Source organism: Ursus maritimus, unplaced genomic scaffold (genome assembly GCF_017311325.1).
Source record: "Ursus maritimus isolate PB19 unplaced genomic scaffold, ASM1731132v1 scaffold_15, whole genome shotgun sequence".
NCBI lineage: Eukaryota > Metazoa > Chordata > Mammalia > Carnivora > Ursidae > Ursus > Ursus maritimus.
The window spans coordinates 17,005,597-17,031,738 of record NW_024423897.1 but is presented as its reverse complement, the minus strand read 5'-3'; the positions used below and the strand labels follow the sequence as shown (position 1 = coordinate 17,031,738).

The following is a 26,142-nucleotide window of genomic DNA, read 5'->3' as shown; positions in this document are numbered from 1 at the left end:
AAGCTAGATACTTCCCTCAAAGAGTTCAGTATAAAAAGCATTATCAACCAAACACCTTTATTACAAAGGACTGAGTTAGAGGGTCACTAGTTATGGTTGTAGTTTTGTACAGACTCTGTTTGACAGGTCTCTGCCCTGGCTCAGAGCTGTGCCAGCCAGGAGGAGGGAGCCTGTTTCTAATTCACTCAAAGATGCCACACGTGCTAGGGAGGGTCCTGGCCTCACGTAGCGTAACCCGAGCTAGGCGTCAGTGGTGTGGTTGGCATAGGGGAGGTACTCCACTGTACTCCACTCTACTCCCCGAGGGAGCAAAAAGGGCTGGACAGAAGTATTCATAAAGCGCATTTAATGCTATCTAGGAGGAGGAGGTCCAAAAGGCTGAAGAGTTAACACTTGAGCTGAGCCATGAGGAATGACACAGCCAGTGGAGAGGGAGAAGGCAAGCATATCTGGAAGGGGAGTTGACCTGTGGAGGAGAGAGTGGGTATCCGAGGCATTTCTCTCCACCGGAGCACAGCAGAGAGGGGCTGCACGAGGCAGACAAGGAAGCTGTGAAGGGCTGATGACAAAGTGGAACCTTCACCCACTGGGGAACAGTGGGAGCTGTTCAGCTAACATGGTGCACGATCAGATCTCGGTGTTTTAGGTTATACTGATGGCCCTGGGGGGGAAGGACTGGAGGGAGTGGGGAAAGACACTAATAGCAACCGAAGACTCTAAGTCAGAGCTGGACGGGCCCTCGAGAGACCCAAGGGAACTTTACAGTTAGATTCCTGGGAGTCTTAGCGATGAGACTCTCCCACAGCCCTGCGCACACCGGGCTCACACGCCACATCAAAGTGAGTCGTCGTCTGTCCGGCCTCTGCAGGGGGAGGAGTGCCGTCCTGTTGTACATCCTCAGATAATCTGATGTCATCAGAACCCAAGTCTTGGGAGGATGTGTATCTAAGGGGGCCCGCAATCAACTGACAAGAGACCTTGATCAGAGGAAGAACAAAGAACAAATTGTTACTTCTTTCCTTCCAGAGAGCGCTGTGAACCCTGAAGAAACATATCTGCACAAACGAGGCTATGAAATGCGGTGTCTATGCCTCCCCTACATTTCTTACGGTTTTCCTGTATGTGGGGGACTCTGAGGGATTTTGTTTATCCTCCAAACTGGCATCAAAATACCCATCCACTCTAAATATAAAGTGGCTGCATTCATTTCCCGAGATTCACTTCTGAAATAAGTAGAAACGAAGGACAATTACATGCTCTTATGTCTACATACTCTTTCATGAAATCTGAGTATTTTGGTTGAAATGTAAAATAACTTGTCGTAGCTTGTCTTCCGTAATTTAAACAAACAATAAATAAATACTTAGGCGCATCTGGATGGCTGGAGGCTAAGCCTCCGACTCTTGATTTGGGCTCAGGTCATGATCTCAGGGTCCTGTGATCGAGCCCCACATCAGGCTCCCTGCTTGGTGGGGAGTCTGCTTGAGATTCTCCCTCCCTCTCCCTCTGCCCCTCCCCACCTTCTCTCAAATAAATCAATCTTTTAAAAATACATGCATACATACGTACATACTTAGGTCCCACCTGTCTTATGAATCAGAATCTCTAGGAGTTGGGCCCAGGACTCTGTATTTTAATAACCTCCCAGCAGCTCTAACCTGTTGCCTCCCTGACTTCATGCATCTACAGGACCTTTGCTATCCTCACATTGCCCTTTGGCTATTTCTCTCGAGTTGTTTTAGATTAATTAACTTTAAAATTGTAGTCATCCTAAACAATATCCATTACATCACGGTTTTAATGCCTTGTTTTGCAAAAGTACACATCAACACCTAACTATGTTAAAAATCTATTTCGGGCCAGTGGAAGGCACCCCGGCACCACCCTACCACTGCGAGTGGCGAGTTTGGGAGACTGGATCCAGCTGTGCCGGGCACAGGGTGATAGGAGCCAAACTGGCATCCCGTCCCTTTCTTCCAGGACGCCTCTTGCTAGGCCTGGGTGCCCTCACGCAGCCCGGTGGGAAGCCTCTCACTGCCAGAATGCATCCCCCTTCCCCTCTCCTTCCCCTTCTTCTGTTACCCCGACCACACTAACTCCTAAGGTCTGATCTGAGAACAGTGTCCCTGAAGCACATTAAGGCACGTTACAATATAATTTGGTGACGGATAGCAGGTTTAATCCCAAATATGCAAACGTGCTTTGTTTTCCAAGAGTGGGACTCTTCTCCAACAGATGTGTTCTTAGAGCCCTTTCTACCCAGCACTTGCCAGTTACCAGCGCCATTTCTTGCCAGTCTTGGGGGGGGGGGGTGTCACTGCTGCAGCCATACTGGTTTTCAGTGCTCAGAACACACCTTATTTTCTCTCGGTACGCAAGCTTCCTCCTGACATAGGGCCTTTGCATTTGGTGGACCCCCTGAAGAGGCTACTGCCTACACATCCATTTGGTTTCAACTTAAATGTCACCTCTTACTCAGAGGCAGCTCCTGACCAACCCAGCTGAAGTGACACCACTCCCCACAACACCCACATCCTCCAGGTATCTCTCTCACGGCGACTTTCAACCAGAGGTGATAATACGTCTCAGGAGACATCTGTAGTTGTCACAACTGGAGGGGCCCAACTGTCTCCTCCAGTGGGTAGAGCACAGGGGAGCTGCCAGATATCCTACGAGGCACAGGAGGGCCTCCATAACCAAGGGCTATCTGGCCCCAAATGCCACAGCTGAGAAGCCCAGGTACCACTCTATTCTTTTTCCCCTCCATATTAATTAGTACCAGAATTGATAGTTTGGGGGTTTCTTCCCTACTAAATTGGAGCTCCTGGGGGAACTGGAGTTAAATCTTCCCTACTTGCCCTTGTCCTGGGAGTCCACACCAAGTTAAAGATGCCAGGCTCCAACTAACAGATGAACCTGAGAAAGCAACAAGTCAATCTTCAAAATGAAAACAAAAATCTTTAATGAGCTTACCTACAAATGAAACTAGTCACAAAGAGTCCCTCATATTTTCATGTACTCACAAAATGATCTTAGTGATTAGTGATTAGCCATTAGTGAAAGATTGGTTCTGCTACTTCTTAAAGACGTGCAAAATTTCCCAAGTTTGAATATCTTACTTATGCCAGTGTCCTCATATCCCAAGATAAATTATAGAAAATGGAACTTCAATTGTCTCGAAGGATTGAAAACAAAACTCAATACGTTCTACAACATGGATATAGTCACAGAAAGAATTAAGTATTAACTAATACCTTCCCTACCTCCCTTCTCACCTGTTCATCCACTATGGTACACATTTTTCTACAGTATGAAATTAGCCAAATTACCCAGTATCAGCTTTTCCAAAAAAGATACATTATTCCCGCCCCCCAGAAAGTACTGTATGGCAAAAGACATATGAATGCAACACCACTGAAATTATTTACTAAGCACTAAGGCTAAATCTGCTATTACTGCAAACTCAACCAAAAAAACAAAAAACTAAAACCAAAACCAAAAAGCTCTTTGCATTTCTGTAGTGTTTTCCACTTTCCAAAGACTTGAAGTAACATGTCATTGGAATTACTGCTACACACCGATATAATTATGGAAATAATTATGCCTGATCGATGAGAAAATGTAGGCAACAAGAAAGATTCATCTTAATGTCATCCAGTGTTTCTGTTAAGAGTTAAGACTAGAACTCAGGTCCTAGTCCTAATTCTGCGTACCACCTCCTTTCCCGTGTCTTTACATGTTGTTTCACAGAACGCTACTGGCTAGGCCAGTAGTCTCTGTGTTCATGGGTTTCAAGCAAGTTTTGGAAATGCTGGATTAACAAAGTTAACAATACTCCCAGAACTTTCAATGTGCCATCATAAATCTCCAGGAAGGGTATGAAAAATAGAGCTGTCATAAATCCAAAGTCCCAGTCACAAAGCAGGGAACAAATGTGTGTGCGCTGGAAAGGTGAGGACTAGGGGCAGGGGGCAGGGGATGTAGCACCATTTAAGGGGGCCCTGACTATGTAGGTATGCTGTCCAATGTTGCCAGGTCTTTCCAGAGAAGCTCCAAATCCAGGCTTTACTCTGAAATCTCCATGTTTATGCATGTTGTCTTGAATTTAAAAGAAAAACACTACAGTTTAAGCAAAATTTCCTGGGCCCGATCAGGTCTTGGCCCCATTTGGAAAACCCAGCATAGCATATTTAACAATCTTATTTGCCCATATAACCTTTATGCAGAGGTCCTGTCCATTTCCTAGAACGCCACAGAACACAATGTCAAAGATGCTGTCTTCAGAAATAAACAAGCATCCTGCCCTCCTAGTCCACTATGGTGTAACTCTGAACCCTAAGCAGGAGTTATTTCAGGGTCTACTCAGGTTCAAATTAATACCCAGCCTCCTTAACCTTTCATGTAGCAATGTTTCTGGTGACTAAAAATATCCTCACCATTAGCCTTTTCTTAACTCTGGAAAAACCAAAAATTTAATTGCACTGTAAAAAAAGGAATAGCATTGGAATTGCTTTGCTATTAAAAAACAAAACAAGACAACAACAACAACAAAAAAAACCTTCATCCTTCCAAAACAATTTTAAAAATTGCAGTGGTCTGAGGACAATTTAGAATTTTGATTGAAACTAGTAACACTCTCAAACAACACTATTATATTTGCAAAGTAACTTTTCTAAAGCAGGAAGCCTTTTAGCCTTCTCCCTTTTCTTTTCCTTCTATTTATTTCTTCCCTGCCTCATTCTAAAAATTAGTTCAAAGAGTGTGACAATTGTCATACAAGTGCTTGGAACTGGAACAGGTGTAGCAGAAATACCATGCAATAAGTCATATGGCAACTGATTTTCTTTCCCTGGTATCTGCTTGGTCCACTTACTACCCTAGTTTCTTCTAACTGCTAAACCCTGGGTCCAGGGAAAGCCTTAATACCGTGTATTTCCAGAGCCATGCGAAATCAGATTGACCTATAATGGTGAAATCAGACTCACTTCTATTTCCCCATGGGGGAAATAAAAACCTGTGTATCCCCGTGATTTGAAAGCCTTGGGGAACCTACAAAATGTAACATTTGGAGTTACAAGGTAAAAAAACAAGAGATTATCATGAAATGCTTCCAAGTGAAGTCCTTTAAGTCCCAAATCAGATTTGCAGATTTTAACTCCTAGTCTGCTCTTCTTGACAGCTTTGGTAACCAAGGTGGTCGTTCTTCTCATGTCTCACCAGTGAGAATTCTTGATGGATATAAGGTTCATATGATCCAAAGAGAATATGTAATTCTAAGTGTTCATGTTTGGGAGAAAGATTGAACGAGTTTTAGCATAAAAAATTAGGACCCTATGACCAATGAGGTTGACTGTACACAGAGGAACCAAAGTCTCTACCCAACCTAACTGGCATGTTGGAATATCATTTGAAATGGACAGAAAAATCATTCTAGAGCTTAAAGGAACTCTGACATGGTGATATCTTGTCACTGTCGTCTGCAGTCAAGGGCACAAATCCTTAGAGGGCCACTGGGTCTTAATCCATGACATAAAGATTGTCCTCGATAATGTAGATATTGTCTTCTGCTCGGACACCCACTTCAGCTGCACTTTGCAAAGCTCCAGTCCGAGGGTCGTTCAACGAAACCATGCTACAGAAAGAATAACATGAGTCTTTAAGGAAAAGCAGACCACTTCTAAAGCACGACGAGCACATTTATGTACCTGCAGGCAAGGCTGGGTATTTGCAACTCCCAGAGCCCTACGAAGTGAATAGGAGATCCATATTGAGTTGCAGGAGAGTCTGTTTAATAAGCAGGTAGAAAACCTAAGTATTCTCCTTGAGAAAACTTGTGTAATAGAATAAAAAAATCGAAAATCTAAGAAGACTGGTGTCAGACGTCGAATTGAAGTCCTAAACCAAGATGCGTGTTCTCAAGGGTAGCTAAGAAATGGTTTGGCTGCTGTTTTTCTAACCGTGGATTGTACTCTTCCGCAGAGGGTTATTAAATCTATTTAGCGGTCTACAACTTGCATTTAGGATAAACACAGATACAAACTGTATCAGAACATATTGGCTAGGGGCACCTGGGTGGCACAGTGGTTAAACGTCTGCCTTCAGCTCAGGGCGTGATCCCAGCGTTATGGGATCGAGCCCCACATCAGGCTCCTCCGCTATGAGCCTGCTTCTTCCTCTCCCGCTCCCCCTGCTTGTGTTCCCTCTCTCGCTGGCTGTCTCTATCCTGTCAAATAAATAAATAAAATCTTTAAAAAAAAAAAAAAGAACATATTGGCTACAGTAAAACAGTGTTGCTTCACATAAGTGTATACTGAATCATGGTGTCAGATATCTTACTGCGCCCACAATCTGAATTTGAAAGCCATGGGTTAGACAACTTGCATAACAACGTACACTCCTACGGTCCGTGTACAGAAAGGTCATGTGTGCAGTTTTGGTACAGCTGCTCTTTTATCATTGGTAGAAAGTGCCTATTTTTATTACTTAAGCCTGCCCACAAATGATAATGGAACATACTGAGGCTTCACTCAGCTCTGATCTTTAAGTGACACTCATACATATGTGAGAACAGGTTAGATGTCAGTGGCTTAAAATGAGTCAGTGTGATATAACTGCAAAGAAAGAAAGAAAGAAAAAAAAGTCATGAAGAAATACTCAAGGTTTTTTGTTCTTGTCTCTTTATATTTTATAAGATTTTCTACAATAAATACTTTCTTTTATGATTGGGTGATAAAAAGTCAGCCTTTAGAAAAAGTTAGCCGTGAAAGAACAGAGATCGGCTAAAAGGATGCTATGTTCCCTGCTTTTCTGCCTGTTAGGAGTAATTTCTTTCTTCCATTCTTGGAAGCACATAGTCAAAAACTCCATCTTAGGTCTTTTAGAGTCCCACACCCATAACTGAGTTTTTTACCTGCAGTGTGGTGTGACTTTGGATGTCACTTAACACTTCCAAACCTGTTCTCCAGTCTGTATGCTGAGAATAAGAGCACCTATGTCAGGCGTGCATTGCCGCAATACTAGAAAGCCAGCGTTCATGGAGCACTTACAGTGCGCTGGGCATTGTTCGAGGTGCACTCAGCGGACTGGCTCATGTAATTAACTCAGATCTAGGAAAGACTGTGTGCAAACATCCAATGAAAGAGAACTAGAGATAATGTGTGGCAATCTAAGAGGGATGGATTTTGAATCAAAGACCTTGCTGTAATGCCCAAGCTGTACCAATGAAGCAAGCTACTTGGATTTGGAAGTAAGCAGTGGCTTCCTACTGTTACAACTATTCTAGCAGATGACCACCGGCCATATGCAAGTAAAGGGGATTTAAGTTTTCATTGGGCAGTAGGATGGATTTACAAAAATTGTAAATTCCAATACCTAAGAGGCCAGATCGCCAATACAAATGAGCAGAGCAGGCTGGGAATGGAACAGCGGGGAACTGTGGAGAGCTGGAGGCACTTGCCCTACCATGGTGCCTTTGCACTTCTTCAGCCTGGAGGTGTCTTCTTCCAGATCTTTGCAGAGCTGCCTTCTGTTCCTTCGGGACTCCCTCAAATAGCCCATTACATTGCTCTGTTTTCCCCCATGGTATTTCTCTAGAAGCATTAAAAGGACTCTGTTCATTTGCTTATGTGTTTTCTGTCTGTTTTGTTCATCTCTTTGAAATATAGTAGACATTCAATAAACACTCAATAAACAAAGCACTGAATGAAATTAAAGAACAAACCAAACAACTCATTCAAATGTTCCATCAAACAAAATTTGTGATCTCTTGCTCTAAGAGGTTAAGACTGAGGTGCTCCTTCTGTAGTAATTAGGGCACAATTCCAGAGAAATACAGAAAACTAAAAGTATCACTAGAAGTTGTGGATAACAATAGAGGTGCTCATCGAGCTAGATTTTCAGGATCTAGGGTAAAAAATGAAGAGTTTAGGAGAAAAAGAGGAGAAAGACAGAGAAAAAAATTTTCCTTATTTTTAGTAGAGTAGAAATATCAAAAGGTATTGACACAAACCCTTTCAAACTTACTTTAGTTGTTCCGGCTTGTTTCTTATGCATAAATATTCTAAATTGGGGAAGAGTTGAAGAGAAAATTAAACACGTCAGCCAAAGAGTTTATGAGATCTTTTTTCAAACAAGTATATTATTTCTACTACTTTCCTATGAACAAAATCTATACAGAGCTAGAGCCTGAAAAAATAAATTTAGAAGAAAGCATGTTTAAAAAGGGGGGGGGGCAGACTGGACAATTTCTGAGTTACTCAGGTAACTCCTTTTGAGTCAGTAAGACCCAAAGAAATATCTTGGTATAAAGTGTTTCATTTTCATTAATGGTTTAGTGTATTCACCCGCATGCCCAGGCTTACTTTAATGCAATTATTAATAATTAAATTTCATTTTAAAAAATGAATGATTGTGGCTCTTTCATAGGAGACGGACTACACACACACACACACCACACACACACACCATGCACACACCACGTGCACACACACACACATACACAAACACAACTGCTGGAGGGCCACCTTTTGAAGCCCTTCTTCTAGCCCTAGCCCTGAAATCAGTTTCCCTCCCAATGTTCCATTTGCCTCTCCTGTTAAATGGGTCTTATAAAACTCAACAATATCATCCCGCATGGGGACAAAAACTGGTTCCTGAGGGGAGTGGAAAAGGAGTGAACAAATCGTATATATTATAATGGTTTGTTGCCTTCCAAATCCCGAGTCTATCCAAAATATTCTCATTTCTTAATATTTAATTCCACCTCTGGAGAATTTATATTGCATCTTTCTCTTCATAGGCCAATAATTAAAAAAAAAGAATAGTTTAAGAAACAGAAATGTATGTGAATTCTCAATCACAGGGCATGTGGAGCCACTTGAACTCAGACAGTTTGCCTCTAGAGCCCTTGCTCCGTTCCCTGCGGTAAATCCTGAAATGACTTACTTTTGGTAACCATGACAACCAACACGGTGAGCAACACCGCAGCAGTAACGCAGAGGCCGATGTAGAGTCCCTTACTGGTGGTCATCCACGGGTTCTGTGCCAGCGACGCGTGCTAAGGAAACATCGGTGGATCAGAAAAGCATCTTGTTAGAATTATGGATAGAAGACATTCCCTAAGGGGCGCCTGGGTGGCTCAGTCAGTTAAGCGTCTGACTCTTGATTTTGGCTCAGGTCATGATCTCGGGGTTGTGAGACTGAGCCCCACAGCGGGCTCTTTGCTGGGCATGGAGCCTGCTTAAGATTCTCTCTCGCACTCCCTCTCCCTCTGCCCCTTCACTTCCCCCCACCCCCACCCCATGCTCTCTCTCTCCCTCTCTAAAAACAGACATTGCCTAAAATAATGTACTTTGACCCATTTATCTTTATTGGCCTTTGGCTATTTTTGACTTAAGAGGGGTAAGACCAAGTGATCCGAGGCTGTAACCATATGGTGAAATTCGAACACCATTTAAAATTCAAAATGTATTTGGGGATGGTAGAAATGTTTTATATCTTGAGTGGGTGGTATTTACATAGGTGTATGCATTTGTCAAAACTCAGACTGTATGCTTCAAATGGGTGTACTTTATTATATGTAAATTATACATATTTTTAACAATCAATAAGCTATTTCCATAAGTATATCCTGATATTAAAAAAGAAAACATAATTTTTGTTCATTCAAGTTGACCTAGTGATGTTACCTGAATATACTTAGTTACTGAATTTGATCCTTGATTATAGTCCTTTTTTTTTTTAAGTTATAATTCAAGATTCTTTGTCTGCATAAATGGACTCGAAAGTAGGTGTTCACAGATGTGGCCCTCGTTAACAACCAACCTGAAATGCTGTCAGGTGGGTGGAGATGCAGAAATTTGTTTAAACAGCCTAGTGCAGTTTGTAAAGGATCACCACCTTCTGGAATAAGCCTGAAATATGCCAGGCATCATGCTCAGTGATTTTACATAGCTTAGCTCTAATCCTAAAGAGATCCCAGAGGGTAAGTATTTAGCAGAAAAGAAGATCAGAGAGAAGGCTCAAGTCTCTTCTTGTATAAAAGTTTAAGCTCTAGAGTCAGGATCCCATCTCTTCAATTTAGCTGCTGTGTGACCCTGGACAAGTTATTTAGCCTCTCTGAACCTCCGTGCTTGTGTCTATCAACTACAGATTAAACAGCGTTCTTGGGGAAGGCACTTTTAGGTACTCCCTGATAAATACTATGAGTAAGATGGGGGACAAGGGAAAGTACTTAGTGTTTGGGCTTAAAGGGGAAGTGGCCAGTGTCTGGGTAGTGTTGTCACTACCTTACCAATGGGGGGTAACGTGGTTTGATGTAACGTGGGGCTGCAGGAGGCAGGCTTTGCTTTCATTTTTAGAAATATTACATAAAAACTGCACATTCATTTTAGAATGTGCAGCTAAGCATGAAAAAAGGAAAACTAAAACTGACCATAATCCTAACATCCAGAACAAACACTATTACCATTTTTCATTATATACTCTTCTAGAATTTTATCCTCCTAGTGTTTCTCTTAACAGAAACAATTCCTATATTCAATAGATGCCCCCCACACACACACACACATTTTAATGGTTGCTCTTTCCCCTAAACGATCAGTAGTAACCGTCTTCCCAGGTCAGTAAATGGCATTGCAGTGACTACATGCTTAATGGCAGTATGCGGGCACGCTTAGCTGACTAAGTAATTAATCCCTTACTATTGAACATTCAAGTTGTTTTTAACATTTTCATGATTACAAACAGCAACAATGAACATCTTTTCTCATACATCTTCATGTACTCGTTCCATTCTCTCCTTAAAATAGAGTCCAGAAAGCTGGCCTATTGGGTCAAAATGTATGCTGCATGATTACAAGATACGTGGGAAACCTCGCAACATCCTGAGTCAAGATAAAAAAAGGCCCATGACTTTACTGCTGCCTGTTGCAAACTTGCTTCTAAATCGCTTCTACTTTCGGCTAAACATACCTGTCTATAGGTAACTAAGGTCCAGAACAATCTCACCACTCAGAATGTGGGTTTTTTTTTAAATCCAGCATAGGTCTAGCCGTATAGCAATAAAAGAATCATTCACATAGTGGCAGTTCCCACATTTCGTAAGTATATACAAATTCAACCCATATCCATCAGATCAATCAGTGCCCATGCCACATACGCTGTTCAAAATTTGTATATCACTCCTATGTAGTGTTCTTATTGTCACTGACGTACACAACATAAACCCATTTGACCCCATGTTAAATAATCCCACCGTGCCTGAGCTTGAATTTCTCTTATCATGGCTGTGTTGACATTTCTCACTACTTGAGACCAGAAAGACTATTCTCATACCTCAAGCTCTTTTTGTTTGCTGTTTCTGAGAGTTATTTGCACATACTAAAAGGAAACTTACTTCTCCCAGAGGAACAGTCCTATTGATAAATTTGTCTAACTTATTCGCAAAGATGAGGCTTTGATGAGCGTCATGAGACTAGGGCCCTGTAGTTTCTCAAGCTCGCTGTGGAAAAAGTATAAGAACATCTTTCAAAGTCACAAAGTTTATGGGGCACTTGAGTGGCTCAGTCGTTAAGTGTCTGCCTTTGGCTCAGGTTATGGCCCCAGGGTCCTGAGATCGAGTCCTACCTAGGGCTCCCTGCTCAGTGGGGAGTCTGCTTCTCCCTCTGCCCCTCCCCCTTGCTCATGCTCTCTCTCTCTCTCTCATTCTCTCTCTCGAATAAATAAATAAAACCTTTTTTAAAAAAAATAAGTCACAAATTTATTTAAGATGTTAACACCTTAATGCGTCATCATCTGGGGAGGTTTATGTATAGAAAAACTCAACAGTGGCCTCAAAGTTTCTATAAAGAATGGCAGTGGGGTTAGAAAAGAATATGACGGAGGCTCTGTTGAAGCAAACACACGTTTGCTGACACAGTATTTTTGTTCTGGGCGGCTTCTACTCCACTGATTCAAAGTGTGTTATTTTCCTAACGATAACTAAAGTCTTCCTTGGTCTATCATGTTAACTCATTCTCCTTGAATTAGCTCATTCTTTCTTCCTAATTTTCAGCCAGGAGAAAGTCTGTAGTATGTGTTTGTGTGTATATGTGTGTGTACACAGAATACAATATCATTTCTCAGGCAAACTCTAACAACACAGTCTACCTGTATGAACTTTTCAAATTAATTAAATTAATTAATTAAAGTATCCCTACTTGAGTCAAATTTCTTCTTTTTGAATTTTAACTGGAAAGAATCAATCTGTGGGCTAGCCTTACAGAAATATTCTCTAAATGTAACTCGCTTGCAGGGAGACATACAAGTGAATCTGAAAAATAAAGTAGGAAGAAAAATGCTTACAGTTTGATTGCTATGCCAAAGGCCATCTGAAGACTGTGTCACAGTGCCATTCCCATCTGCTCGACAAGAAAGAAAATTAATTATAATTACAAAAAATATTGAATTTTCACTGTAGACACTAAATATATTCACATTGCCTTCTGGTGGTGAATAAAAAGTTGAGGAATGATATGGCCAAATGCTGCAGACATTGCAAAAGTCATACCAAGTTACTAAGCTGTATTAATTTATCCTGTAAGTTTAGGTTTCTTGACCATTTTGTCTTGGTCCCTTCAAAAATGGACAGTTTGTCTTCTTTATGGAAAAAAAATGCATGTATATACAGTTTTACCTACAGTGTTAGGGGAATCGCAGAGGCCCATTCTTGGAACTGGGTTAAGGATGCCACTTAGTGGTAGGTAATCAATACTTTCACGCCAGCTAAGAACCTGTCCATGAGTGCCCAAAGGCCACATGCACATCCAAAGGTCAGTACCACTCTATTCCGACTGGACATTACATTGGTTTTATTCAGAACATGAGTAAAATGTACTAAGAGATCTAAAACAAGTGTCATATAATTCCTATGTTAGATGCCAATGTGCCCAGACTTTGATCCAGAAGTATTTTATAAAATATCTGTTATATCAGCTGTGAAACTAGTATATCTTATACTGCCAAAAATCCTAATATAAAAGGATATTCTGCCTTAAAGCTTTGATTGTTCAAGTTTTAACAATTTTGAAACATCGGATTTTGTAAATATAGCTAGAACTACAAGGGGCTCCTGGGTGGCTCAGGCATTGGGCGTCTGCTTTCGGCTCAGGTCGTGATCCCAGGGTCCTGGGATCGAGCCCCGCATTGGGCTCCCTGTTCTGCTGGGAGCCTGCTTCTTCCTCTCCCACTCCCCCTGCTTGTGTTCCCTCTCTCGCTGGCTGTCTCTCTCTCTGTCAAATAAATAAATAAAATCTTAAAAAAACAAACTATAAGCTATTAACAGTACCCCTCATAAAGTTGTTGAATTAGATGATGCACATAAAGGACTGAACACCATATTAAATAAATATTATTTAATAAATAATAAATAAATAATAAATAATAAATTTTATTATTTATTTATTATTAAAAATAATAAATAAATAAATATTAAATAAATAAATAAATAAATAAAGCTGTTACTAATTATTACGTTACACTGGAAGGAGCAGTGGGGAGAGAGACACTGTGCAATGCCCCTCCCAACCTCATGTCCTTCTAGCATCATTAACATGGGGGGACGAATCCCACAGCTTGCCCGTGGGCATACAGCTAGTAGCTGGCAGCTGAACTGGGGGCTGCCCGTGTCTAAAGCAGAACTGTAGGGCCTCCCTAATCTAGAAATGGCAGTCAGTGAGACCTGCCTTCAAAGAATTAAGTGAGATAACGTGTGACAGTTTCCTGGCACATACATCTCTCCAATGTGGGTGGTGGGCCGTGTGAGCACCAAAGTCCCTTCCAGACAGAACTAACATTCTTTGCTCCTGTGAGCCTTCGGTTTGCTGGAGGCTGGCTCAGGCATGGTGAGGATTTGGCTCGAGACCCTCAGGTACACTGCCAAGGTGGCGACGATCGCGTAAGTCATAGGGGACACAGCTGCTCCCATGTCTGTTCCACTCTGGGAAGCTATACCTTGACCAGGTTTTAGTCCTATGACTCCCAACTCCGATGTTCTTCCCACTCAAACCCTAGAAGCGTGCGGTACGTCTGCTTCCTACTGCGGCTACCTTGTGTTTCTATTTATTGTCACTTTGTTTTTGTGCCCAGAAACAGTTCACACTAAGGATTCCACTTTCGAAACCAAATGTCACCATTATCTAATCCCAGCTGAATAGGCCCCCCTGTGAATCTCACTGCAGGTCCATTTTAAATTTACCAGGTTCCAGGAATGACTGGCAGAAGGTAAGCCATGCAGGGGCCCCTACGGATTGGCAACTCCTGAGCACAGTGAGTCATAGACACTAAGGAGGAGTCTTGCAAGGCTGGACCTGTTTGGATTCATCACAGACACAAGCACACATAAACCAGCTCCACGTTACAAAGGGGTTCAGCCTGTGGCACTCCCCAAAATAACCACTACGGATAACAGAATTATCTGGCGCAAATGAGAGGATTCAGCAGCACCTTTCTCTACCACAGGAAAGACAGGTGAATCTGGTTTCAGAAAAGCAAAGATTATACAAGACCTGCCCAGAACGGGGACAGTGGGGAAAAACTGGAGAAGGTAGTAGACAGGCTCAGGGGACATGCCTCTTAGTGCTGGTGCTGATGTCCTCAGCCCATCTCAATGTGTCCATGTGCAAGCCTCACAGGGCAGCAGGGGAGCTTCCTAGAAGGACTTAGGGTCTGGGTCTTCCATGAAGCATGAGTATGGTTGACCCGTTTGGTCTGGATAACGGAGGGCTGCATTTAATGGTTTTATGGCTCTGGCCCAAGAGAGCAAGCCCACTAGTAAGTCTGGAGTCAAAAGCAGTTTGTTTGATTAAGAAAAATAGTGTTATGCATGTGGGTGTTCCCAAATTACACAAGCTCCCTGGGCCAGTCAGGCAGATGGATTCTAGACTTTCGAAGTTAAAGAGTCAGAGTTGCTATTGTATCTATTACTTAGCACCTTGTAACTTTTGTCTTAGGTTTTTCACGTTATTTAATCCTCAAAAGCATTCTACGGAGATCCTTGTTATTCCATCCATTTCACAAATGATAAACCCAGATTCTAAATGAGTAAGACATTTGTTCAAGTCACATGGCTGATTGGAGTGGCCAGTATCAGCATTCATGTCAGATTTGCCCTAGTCAGAATGTGGTCTTTTAACAATGCGTCAACGATTATCAAAATGTGAGTACTCCCAGATGTCCAGGCAAGAAAATGAAGTTACCTGTCGGGCAAGAGTACAAGGGTGAATCGGGGGGCTGCCTCGTGCTTGTTTCCTGCAGCACAGTAGGCTGGGTTCCTGCAGTCTGCATTGCAGAAGTTGTAGCTACTGGAATAAAAAGAATAACTGTGCTCTCTTTGTAGAGGAAAATGCCCACCCCCAGCAAAAATAAAAAACAAAACTAAAACCAGGAATCACCGTCAACTTCCCGGAGTGCCCACACCCAGCCATCCCCTGAAGGCATGCCTCGCCCCCACCCACTTCCATTCCTTCCAACTTCCTCTTAGAAAAGTCTTCAAAGAGGGCCCTGAGGCACCACTCCGCCATCTGGGCATGCCATTATCATGAAGAAATCTGATCTAGAAAACAATCTGGAGAGTTTATCAGGATCTAGGTTCTACTCCTAGGATCCGTCCAAAGCCTACAACAGCACACCTTACCTAGGACATCCAATTAAACTTTTAACCGTATAAGTGACGTTTCACTTCCAAGGAATAGGGCCTGGGAAATTGTGCTAATTTGCCCATCCCCCTTCACAACAGCCCAATCTAGATTTCCTGGCTTTATTCAAGTTCCCCATTATCCACCCAAACATTACAGCACAGAACACAGACTCACCATATTTAATGCCTTGAGGGCTCTTCAAGGTGACAACATTGTCCAAAGTCTGAACCTTGGTGATAATTAACAACTCTCAAAGCCACGTTCTTGGTGGACCATGACCTGGCTCCTTCTGCACTGGCATTCTGTTCACTCCTTTTCTAAGACTGATTTCCTGTGTTATCTGACTCATCTTCGGTTTTGCACCTAAAAGCCTCACTAAGACTTTTCCAGTACAAGGCTAGATTTCCCTTTCCTTTCTAAAATCACTCCTTTATTTTTTGTCAAGTATCTCACCTTACGTGCAGCGCTGGTCACTTGCCTCTTTGTGTATTTTATTAACATTTTAAATATTTCACTTTTATGTATTTTCCTCTTAGAGCACCACAAATTTTAGAGCAAGTTAGTGGTGCTGGCTGGACAAGAATTCCCAAACCTGGGCTTTTCTTACCTTTCATTGGTCTTTCTGTTCTCCCTTCCCCACAGTGGCCTTCACATTTCAACATCGCCCTTTCTTGTGTTCTGAACTATTTTCCTGCTTCTCTCTAATGCTCAAATCTATATCAGGATGTAGCTCTGTTTAAGAACTAAGAACAGGACAATGCAATGAAGTCAGGTGATCAGAAACTTTGTTCAACTTGGATCTGTGCAAAAGACCTCTTGAGCTTAATTTTTTTTTTCCAAGTTTGGGTCTTAGCAGGCATCTTTCTTTTCTCCCTGTTTCTAAAACCTTACATCCAAACATTCCACAAATATTTTAGGCAACGAGCGTACACAAGAGGCATGGAGCACAGGAANGTGAGCGTGGGTGTAAAGATAAAATGTCCCCACATTGGATCTGCTCCAGCGGGCACCTCCTTCCTGTTCAACTCAACTCAAACTCATGAGAAAACCATCAAGACAAGGATAAGGCTCAATGAATACTATCCCTGAGGAGGTCACATGGACATATAAGCCGACACTTGTCTTCTGAATCTTTGCTTTAAATATGCATGCTCACCAAACCCAGCCCACTAATCCACCCCCATTTGCAGGCACAAACTAAGTATTACAAAGCTAAATCAATATTGAGAAAGTCAACAGATTCTCTAGTGTCTCCAGCTGCCTCGAACGAACAGACCTGTTTTTCTTACAAACTCTTAGAGCTCTAAAATCCCAGTTTTAACCTAAAGCCCTGTCTTCCAAACTCAGCTCAAGGCCCAATCCTTCAGATTCCTCCTGATTAAATATACATATGGTTCAATAGGAGTCAGGGAAAGTCAATGTTCCATCAGATTTTTCTGGCTAAGAGGTTGTGACGTCTCTGTTACTCCTCAGAATCCAGCACTACCCCAATGGGTCAAAGAGTTTTGGAGGCTTTAAGAATCTCCACTAAAAGTTATCTTTTTAATCCTAGAGATAGAAGGTTTGAACCTTAACTTGTCCTCAGAATGGCAAGCTATTTCTCTACCTTTAAGTCAAATTATTCTCCATTTATTAAATCTAAGCTCTTATTTATCAGAAGTTTGAAGTATGAACCATGTGGACTGAATGGAAAAAAAAAAAGACATGTAAGTTCTAAATCCCTGAAGCCTCCAAATCTGATGTTTACTTTTTCATCAGTATAAATAGCATCTTTTGCTATTTCCATGCTCCATAAATAAATTAAAGGATGCTGGAAGCAAAACTGTGTAAGTAGATTGACTGCCCAGAGAAGACAGGGTAATCATATAAGGATTGTTCAGTGAGGATGTCAGATCAAGACAAATTCATCCAAAAGTAAGCTCAGTGCTCATGGTAGAAGGTACAATCCAGTCGTTAAAAGCACATGCCCCAAAATTCAAATTAATGGAGAATGAATCCTGATTCGAGTAGTTTCTATCCATGTAACTTTCCACAATGAACTCAGACCCTGTGCCTTAGTTCTCACAACTATAAAATGAGATTGAATCACACCGATAGTGCACAGGGGTTGTCATAAGAATTAAGCAATATAATATCTGTAAAGCACTTAGCATGGCTCCTGTCACATAGCAAACAGAGTAAATGTTAACTTCACTGAAATCTCATCTCAAGTGGGGGTCTTCCTTCAGAACGGACTAGCTGATCTCTGCTCAGAGCTCCTTGCAAGGACAGAATTTCATTAACCTGACCCTTACTCTCTGGCATTCCCTACTTTTTCCTCAAACACCTGTGCTCAACTGGGCCAAATCCACGGCACCTTCATCAGATGTCGAAGATCAGTGGTCTGGTTTTTCGGGGATATTGCCAGCAATGAATGCCTTGGAGAATCTGACCAAAAGCTATGTGTCCCCTTCCTCTAAAAATGATTATATGTAAAAAGGTACATATAATTTAGGCCAGGTGTTCATGGACCCTGTGAAGCCCATGTTTGGAACCCAGGTAAGGACCCTTAGCTTACATTGTACTTCTGCCTTAACACAATGCCTTTGGATGGTCCACGTCCTCTCATTAGAAGACCCCTGGGCTCAAGAAACACATTTGTTTACCTGGCTTGACGTTCTGCGTGGGTGCTGGCGTTGAAGAAGTAGAGGTAAAGACCCTAGGTGACGTTGGAACATGGGTGACCTCAGCTGGAGTTGGAAACCAACATGAAAGCAAGGATTAATCAAGCAGCAAGAAACAAGAGCCTTGTGCTAGGCCTGTGTACTAATGCGACCAATGAGAGACTGTCCCCAGGCAGAATTAGGCACTAACCTTCCCTGAACTCGGAGTTCTTGGCCTTGGTCAACTAGAATCTGTGACAGAGGAGGGCTTGGAAGACAAACTTGCAAAAAGGAAGCAGCTGCATTAAAAGGTATATATTTGGGGAGATTCAGAGGTGAAAAATGTCACCTGGGATTTGCACTGAAGCACTTTGAGAAGACCAGTCATGCATATCAGATTTCTGTATCTTCATAAACATCTGTGAGGTAAGGAAAATGTCTAGAGCCTGGGGCTACCTTTATGCTCTCCAGGGTGAATGACTAAGACTTCACCAGTAGTTCCCAGACCTAGAAGTCTTACCAAATGAATAGCATTCAGTCCAGTCAGGCCTGCGGGTAGCATACCGACAGAGGGACCCGCGTCCTAAATGAGGACTAACTCACGCCCATTAGCATACGCTAGATAAATCACACAGATGATTTATACTTTTGGTTAGAAGGTAAACTAGACCTTTTAACACGGTTCCTTCCCACCTAAGAGGTAACAACAGCTGATAACGCTGACTTTCCAGATTCGCCGCGGTATATATAGGATTCCAAATCACTTAGTCAGGGTGTCAGCCAGACGGAGCTAAAACCAGAAGTTAGCCCGAACACAGGGCCTGGCACAAAAACAAACCAGTGAAAGACTGAATCAAGAATGTATACTTTTGAACTCACTAGGCACCTTTTTCTCGGCCAGAAGTTTCCTTAAATTTCGACTTGACTAACTACAAAAGAAAATCTGTGTCACTTAAATAGGGTACAGTTGGTTTGAAAATTTTTCTTTCCAAAAGATCTGATTTAAGTTAGAATCTGAAGAGGAAAAATCTTTTTTCAACAAATATTTGTGAGTGTCTATTATATGCAGCATTAGTCCAAATGAGCAGAGATGAGCAACGTTTCTGGAAAGGGCCAGACAGGAAATACTTTAGGCTTAGGAAACTTGCTCCACTCCACCTCTGGGGAAGCCACCATAGACAATCTATGTATCAAACGGGTATGGCTGCTCAAATAAAAATTTATATAGCAGCAGGCCTGTTTTGTAATCTGATCTAGCCCTGGGGCTACAGTTTGCTGACCTGATCTAAGGTGTAGTTGGCGACTTTCGAAAAGAGTACAATCCAATCCCCTCCTTCCAGTTTAAAATCTGATGGGGGGGAGCACACATGCAAAAAATCTGATCAAAGGACAGTAAGGGAAACAAAGAGGAGGTAACCTAATCAAATTGTCTAATGAACTTGGTTTCTTCAGTGGCAAATATTTTCCCTAGGCGTAAGCGAGGAAACTATAACTGTAGATGCTGGTGGAAAAAAGCCCAAAGAGAAGTTTTAAAGAGTAAGCTTAGGTGGTGAAAACTGCAAGCAAACTTAAGCCAAGAATTGGTTATTGGAGGCAGAGTCTCCTTGGCTCAGTTACAGACCCTCTTCCCATGTGACAGAGCACTGCCCTTGTAAGTGCCCACATGTTAAAGAATTTTGAAGCACTTTACAAGTGTCCTACTAATTTCTTGGCTATGTCAGTCCCTAACATTCAGCCAAACCAATAATAAACTTCACAAATCCAAAAAAATTGTAATCATAATCTCTTCTCCACATGCTGCTTCCTCGCATCTGTCTAGAGCACAGGATTATCACCGGCCTCTTTTGGCTTCCCTAAATTGCTTCCCACAGATGGTTTTCCCCACGGTCAGCTATTTTCTCCATCAAAACTGACCTTATGTCACTAGTTTTCACAAAAGAAACAAACCAAGTCCAAAAGTTGGGAGATTGCAAAACCAAGTTCCTCTTAATTTAAAAAGGAAAAAAAAAAGGAAAGAAAGAGAGAAAGAGAAAGAAGAAAGAAAGAAAGAAAGAAAGAGAAAGAAAGAAAGAAGAAGAAGAGAAAGAAAGAAAGAAAGAAAGAAAGAAAAGAAAAAGAAAGGAAGAAAGAAAGAAAGAAAGAAAGAAAGAAAGAAAGAAAGAAAGAAAGAAAAGAAAAAGAAAGGAAGAAAGAAAGAAAGAAAGAAAGAAAGAAAGAAAGAAAGAAAGAAAGAAAAGAAAGAGAAAGGAAGAAAGACAGACACATAGTTTATTAAGGCCACAGGTTTTGGATTCTATTGTCGATATCAGAGCTTAGCGGAAAGAAATTCATTAGGAGGGAACACCAGAAACCAGGAAATCCTGAAGAATCCACTCCATTCATCCAATGGTAAAGAAAATGAGGATGTTCACACCAAGACAGAGTTTTGGATTTCATCAAATTCTTAAAAGCAAGTGGTGAATAGTTATTGGGATGTAAATGTTTTCGTATTGCAATCAGGTCACTTTAATTTTTAAACAAGCAATTTTGTGATATGATATGAGATATGCTTCAAACAATCCCAGGCAGGGCAGAGGAAGGATAACTACATATCCCTTTACGACGTATATACAGCTACACTGAGTTGACAATTGTTCTAGCTGGGGGTTATACCTACTTGGCAAGACCTGCTTTATATGTTTGAAATTCTCAAAATAGTTTTAAAATGTTAAGGACATTTAAAAATTCTTCTAAAACATCATCTCAGAGAAAAAAAAAGGGCAGTTCTTTAACTTGACCAAATTTAGCTTGATAAAAATGTTCACTCTGTTTCACAATGAAACACTGGATGCTTTTTCACGAACCGACTAGCGTTTTTGAAGCCCTGCTTTAGGAGATAGTTTGCTGGCTGGGAAGGTTCTTTTGCCTCCGGTCTTGCTCACGATGGGTCTGAACACTTCATTTTATACAAATAGAAGTTATTCTATTTCCCAGCAGTTAACTGAAAAACAAGATTGGAGGAACCTCCCCTTTTCCTATTAAAAAAAGAGAACGTTACTACCAAACTGGAAACATCTCAGCTCACCCACGTGAAGTGATCAGAGGCAGATGGAAGACAAGCTCACCTGGCTTTATCTCCAGTGATAGGGTGAGTTTCATATCATTGAACCACCCCTTGTGCTCAACACGGCAACAGTACAGACCCCTGTCAGTCTGGGCCACATTCTCGATGGTCAAAGACACGTTCCCTCTTGAAAGGTTTCCCTTTAGCTTATAATGCGGGTGCTTCCGAACGGTGACATGCGATCCGTTAGTCCAGACCACTTCATCTGAGCAATGGGAGAGGGGACATGCCCCTCGGCCCCAGCACATGGTTGTGACCCCATTAGCTGTCGAATAGGTGCAGGGTAGTGTGATGGAACGACCCACCACTCCAATCACTTGAGTGTAAGAAACTGCAGCATCTGTAAGGAAAGACAAAACAGAGCATGAGGACTCAATCTTTTAATTTTACATTTATTTTCACTTTTTTCTTTTTATGTTTAAAGATTTTATTTATTTATTCGACAGAGATAGAGACAGCCAGCAAGAGAGGGAACACAAGCAGGGGGAGTGGGAGAGGAAGAAGCAGACTTCCAGCGGAGGAGCCTGATGTGGGGCTCGATCCCATAACGCCGGGATCACGCCCTGAGCCGAAGGCAGACGCTTAACCGCTGTGCCACCCAGGCGCCCCTTCACTTTTTTCTTTTTATATAGTTTATTTCACTTGTAATCATAGGACTTTGTGTCTTCAATTTAAAAAATGTACTATAAGCGTTTTTACATTAACATTATTTAAAAGCATTATTTATTTGATATCGGTAGATAAAAATATAAACTTTTTTTTCCTGTATTTAGGATTGTTTTCTAATGGCACAGATGTCTAAGAGAAAAATTACCAAGACAAAGGGCAGTGATATTTTCGGTCTCTTGATGAACGTGGCCAAACTTCTTTCTACAACGTTTGAACCAAACGACACCCCAATAATACATGAGTGTGTATCTCACTCAATGTCGGACAGGTAGACGCGCTTATTAAAGAGGTAATGCATACATGTGGCTTTCCCCCTCCCCCAGATTCGATTGCTGTCTCAATAGAAATATGGTTGAAAAATTCTATTGCATTTAAAGTTTTAATTTTTATGGCAACTTTGTAAACTGCTATTGCAAGGGAAGTCACCTCACAACACCTCTCATAAGAAAAGCAGAGCTAGTGTTTTGTTTACAATATTACTGGCTTTCATTTGCAACAACATGGATGGAGCTAGAGAGTATATATAATGCTAAGCAAAATAAGTCAGTCAGAGGAAGACACATATCGTATGATTTTACTCATATATGGAATGTATGAAACAAAATAAATGAACAAAGGAAAAAAAGAGAGAGCAAGAGAGATCAACCAAGAAACAGACTCTTAACTACAGAGAACAAGCTGATGGTTACCAGAGGGGAGGTGAGAGAGGGATGGATGAAACAGGCGATGGGGATTAAGAGCACACTTATCGCGATGAATGCTGCGTAATATATGGAGTTGAATCACTATATTGTACACCTGAAACTAATAGTATGTTAACTATACCGGAATTAAAATAAAAAACTTAATTTTAAAAAGTATTATTGGTTTAAAGGCAGAAGTCTAGTAAACTCTTCAGAAATCAACTTTTAGACAATGCAATTCTAGGGGCACCTGGGTGGTTCAGTAGGCGAAGTGTCCGACTCTTGGTTTTGGCTCTGGTCATCGTCTCAGGGTCATGAGATCAGGCCCTGCGTTAGGCTCTGCACTCGGTGCAGAGTTGGCTTGTAATTCTCTCTCTCCCTCACCCCCCCCACCATCACACTCTCTATCCCTCTCTAAAATAAATAAATAAAATCTTTTTCCAAAAAAAAGAAAAGAAAATGGGTTTCTAATACTTCTAGGAGGAGTTGAGGTTTACCATGGGCTTTAGAATCAGTCTAAAAAAATCCAGTATGGACCCCTTCTCGTAAGTTGGTAAGAGCCCCACAACTGAGCGAGGCCCACTTCCCCTGTGAAAACAGAGAATTGGAAAATAATCATGTACTAAATTATGCCACTTAAAAAACAAAAACAAGAAGTCTCTCCTGGAACAGTGGCATAAAAACCCTATCGTGCCAAATGCAGTCAAGGTAGCCCTTAAAAGAAATCAGAAATTCACCAACCACTCATCTTTAGAATTGGACTATGACTTTGGGAAATGCTTTGGGAATAAAAATGCTCATTGTTACATAAAATAAGAAAATGACTTTTTCACTGAATTCTTATATCATTTTGCCTAATATCATTTTTGGATTATAAATATAATATATGCTAATCATAAAAATCAAGTTATACAAGTTATAATAAGAAATGAACTTTCCCCATAATCTGACTTCTGGAAATTACTGTTTTTAAAATTTCAGATTATGTCTATTCCTAACTTTCCCCTCTATCTCATGGAATGCTTGAAATAAAATATTTTTAAAAGAAATAGTTGCACATCATTTAAAAAAAAAACCAAAGGACACAAGATAGTTCGATGAAGGACGAGTCTCTTTTCCATCTTAGCCCAGTCTTTTCTCCCCATCGCCTCCCACCCATGCTAACACTGTTAATGTATTTAACATACACTTGAGTAGTCAGTCCATGCTTACACGACTATCTACCCGCTCCTTTTTGTTTGTTTGTTCAAACACAAATGGCAAGATATGACACAATCTTCGGCGTTGTGCCCGGTTCACTTACCCATGCATTTTGCAATTCGCAGCATTTAAGCAATTTCTTTTGAGTAAGATTTAGCCTGGTTCTTTGCCCACTAGTTGACCCACTAGCTTCCACCAAAGCCCAAGCATATCCATCTTCCTACACCACACTCACACATCTCCTACACTCCCATCCTCAGGGCTTCCAGACCAGTCCACCTAGTCGCTTACCTGTCAGAAGTAATATGAGGCTGGAGATGGCTACCCAAGGTTGCATGATGGTAACGGCCTGAAAGAAAGAGAAAGCAGACTGGTAGGTGTGCCCCTCACCAGATGGTCTTGAAACAAGTCTTAACTCCCAGTTTGCAACTTCTCCTTTCACCCTGACTGGCTGAATCACATGAGCCTGCCCCGTTAGCAATGAGAGACCAAGCACAACAGCTTCGGGCCTCGGTTGGCTCAGGGGTGGCTGACGGTCCTGCACCTTCCAGCAGACAGCAGCCCCTTGAGTTCGGCTCCTTCCCCACAGAGTCCACACTGACTCCTGATGCCGACACAGGGGATGAAGGAGCAAACGGGAAGGAAACCAGAGGCAGGTTCGAAGAGGGGAACATCACAGCAAAGCCTAGTCTTCACTTACCCTTGGCCTCTGAGATGCGCATCAGCTGGCCCGTTGGTGAGTGCAGGGTACTCTGGGCTCTATGGCTCCAAAGATCAGTTCCCAGTCTTCGTCATACTGTCAGGTTTGCCAGTAGCAAGAATTAAGCAAGAACGTGAATCACTGTGCCCAACCATTCGTGTTACAGGAAGCCATGACTCAGACCACATCTTACTGAGTGATGACAGGAGAATGCTTCAGGAAGCAGATTCGGGCCATAATCGGGTTCAGATCCCAGCTCTGCCACCTGTGAAGCTGGGGATCCCTGGGGTTACTGAGCGCCTCCAAGACTTAATTTCCTCATTTGTAAAAATAGCATGAAACATACTTGCTCTGTCTCCCTCAAAGGATTGTTATAATGAGCAAAACGGATGTAGGAGAACTTTGAAAATGAAACCTAAATACGCATTAATGCTAAGCAAGGTTTTTGGAGACCTGCATAGCGGGCTCTGTGCACTTAATCCTTGCAGATCCCCTCGGGCAGGTGTTGCTACTAACCACATTCAAGGAGGAGGAAACTGAGGCTTGGGGAGGTTAAGTGAGCTGAGGATCCAGCCCAGGTCTTCTGACTTTTGCTCTTAATTATTAAGCCATACAAGTATGTGTAAGCCTGCCAAGTACTTCATTAACTGCCCTTCTGCTCTGAAGATTCAGTAACTTCCTCCCAAGGACGCACTGACGCTCCATTTCTAGGCGCGGTCCATCACAGGCTCCGGAGCCGTGGAGGACGGGCTGGACATACTGCGGCACTGGGTCCTGGGCTGCCAGGAATGCGAACCCCGGGCTCCGGCAGTCTCCACGCTTGGAGAAAGACCTCAAGCCTGATGCTACAAACTGGTGACCCGAAGACTATATTTGGCCCACAGAGGTACTTTGTACCATGGTGTTTAAAAATTCATTTCTTAATTAATGGCCAAGGATTTAGAAATCGAGAGAGCCCGTGGGAGAATTCAGCTTTTCAGCTTTGTTATGGGATCCAGTGAGATGGCCATCCACGGCCTGTACCAGCCAGCGCCCTCAGAGCGTGCCCTCTCAAGCCTGCCGCTGCACTGCTCCAGCCCTGTCTGCAGAAGGCCTTGGCTAGAGGAGCCCCTTGCTTTAGACTCTGCCCCACCTGCATGAACACAGCTCCTTCCTGTCACTGGGCCTCCGCACGCGCTGTCCCCTGGCCTATTTCCTGAAATTCACCTTTTCCATAAAACGGTTGTATCATATGATCTGTAATAGCCCTCCTAGCTTTTCCATGCCGTGCACTGGAATTCAATTAGGCAACAAGAGGAGTTCTCTGAAGGGAAACACTCATTTCTAGACACCCACTTTGCTCTTATTCTCCGGCTTTATATACTTAGAGGGAAAAATATTGAGCCCCACCTTGACCACTGCCAAAAGTGAGGGACAAATTCTGAAATGCCTCACAAAGAAGTAGGTCATACCTTATATTTATTTGGGAGGC

At 42.1% G+C, this 26,142-nt stretch overlaps 1 protein-coding gene across 7 annotated transcripts; it reads right to left on the bottom strand.

Moving 5' to 3' along the window:
* Positions 1-329: 329 nt before the first annotated feature.
* Positions 330-24,907, bottom strand: HAVCR1 (hepatitis A virus cellular receptor 1). Of its 7 annotated transcripts, none has more exons than XM_040630377.1 (9): positions 24,672-24,907; positions 24,263-24,320; positions 21,421-21,759; positions 18,320-18,403; positions 15,234-15,338; positions 12,343-12,398; positions 8,944-9,055; positions 8,023-8,059; positions 330-977 (listed from the first exon to the last, which is right to left on the bottom strand). In XM_040630377.1, exons 2-9 carry the CDS (start codon positions 24,306-24,308, stop codon positions 962-964), a joined length of 795 nt encoding a protein of 264 aa, XP_040486311.1. In that variant the 5' UTR covers positions 24,309-24,320; positions 24,672-24,907; the 3' UTR covers positions 330-961. The 7 variants fall into 7 exon arrangements, with proteins under 7 accessions (XP_040486311.1, XP_008690674.2, XP_008690672.2 ...); XM_008692452.2 differs by lacking the exon at positions 330-977 and adding an exon at positions 2,939-5,632 and having other exon boundaries at positions 15,234-15,335; positions 24,672-24,904; XM_008692450.2 differs by lacking the exon at positions 330-977 and adding an exon at positions 2,939-5,632 and having other exon boundaries at positions 24,672-24,903.
* Positions 24,908-26,142: the final 1,235 nt, after the last annotated feature.

What these genes read in the sequence shown, in the direction of transcription:
- HAVCR1 (XM_008692450.2), bottom strand. Translation starts at nt 24,308, where the DNA reads ATGCAACCTTGGGTAGCCATCTCCAGCCTCATATTACTTCTGACAG. An exon ending in ATCACTGGAGATAAAGCCAG is followed by an intron (nt 18,404 to 21,420) that starts GTGAGCTTGTCT and finishes TTCCAACTCCAG; the next exon opens with CTGAGGTCACCCATGTTCCA. An exon ending in AACAAGCCGGAACAACTAAA is followed by an intron (nt 5,633 to 8,022) that starts GTAAGTTTGAAA and finishes TTCTTTCTGTAG; the next exon opens with CATGGTTTCGTTGAACGACC.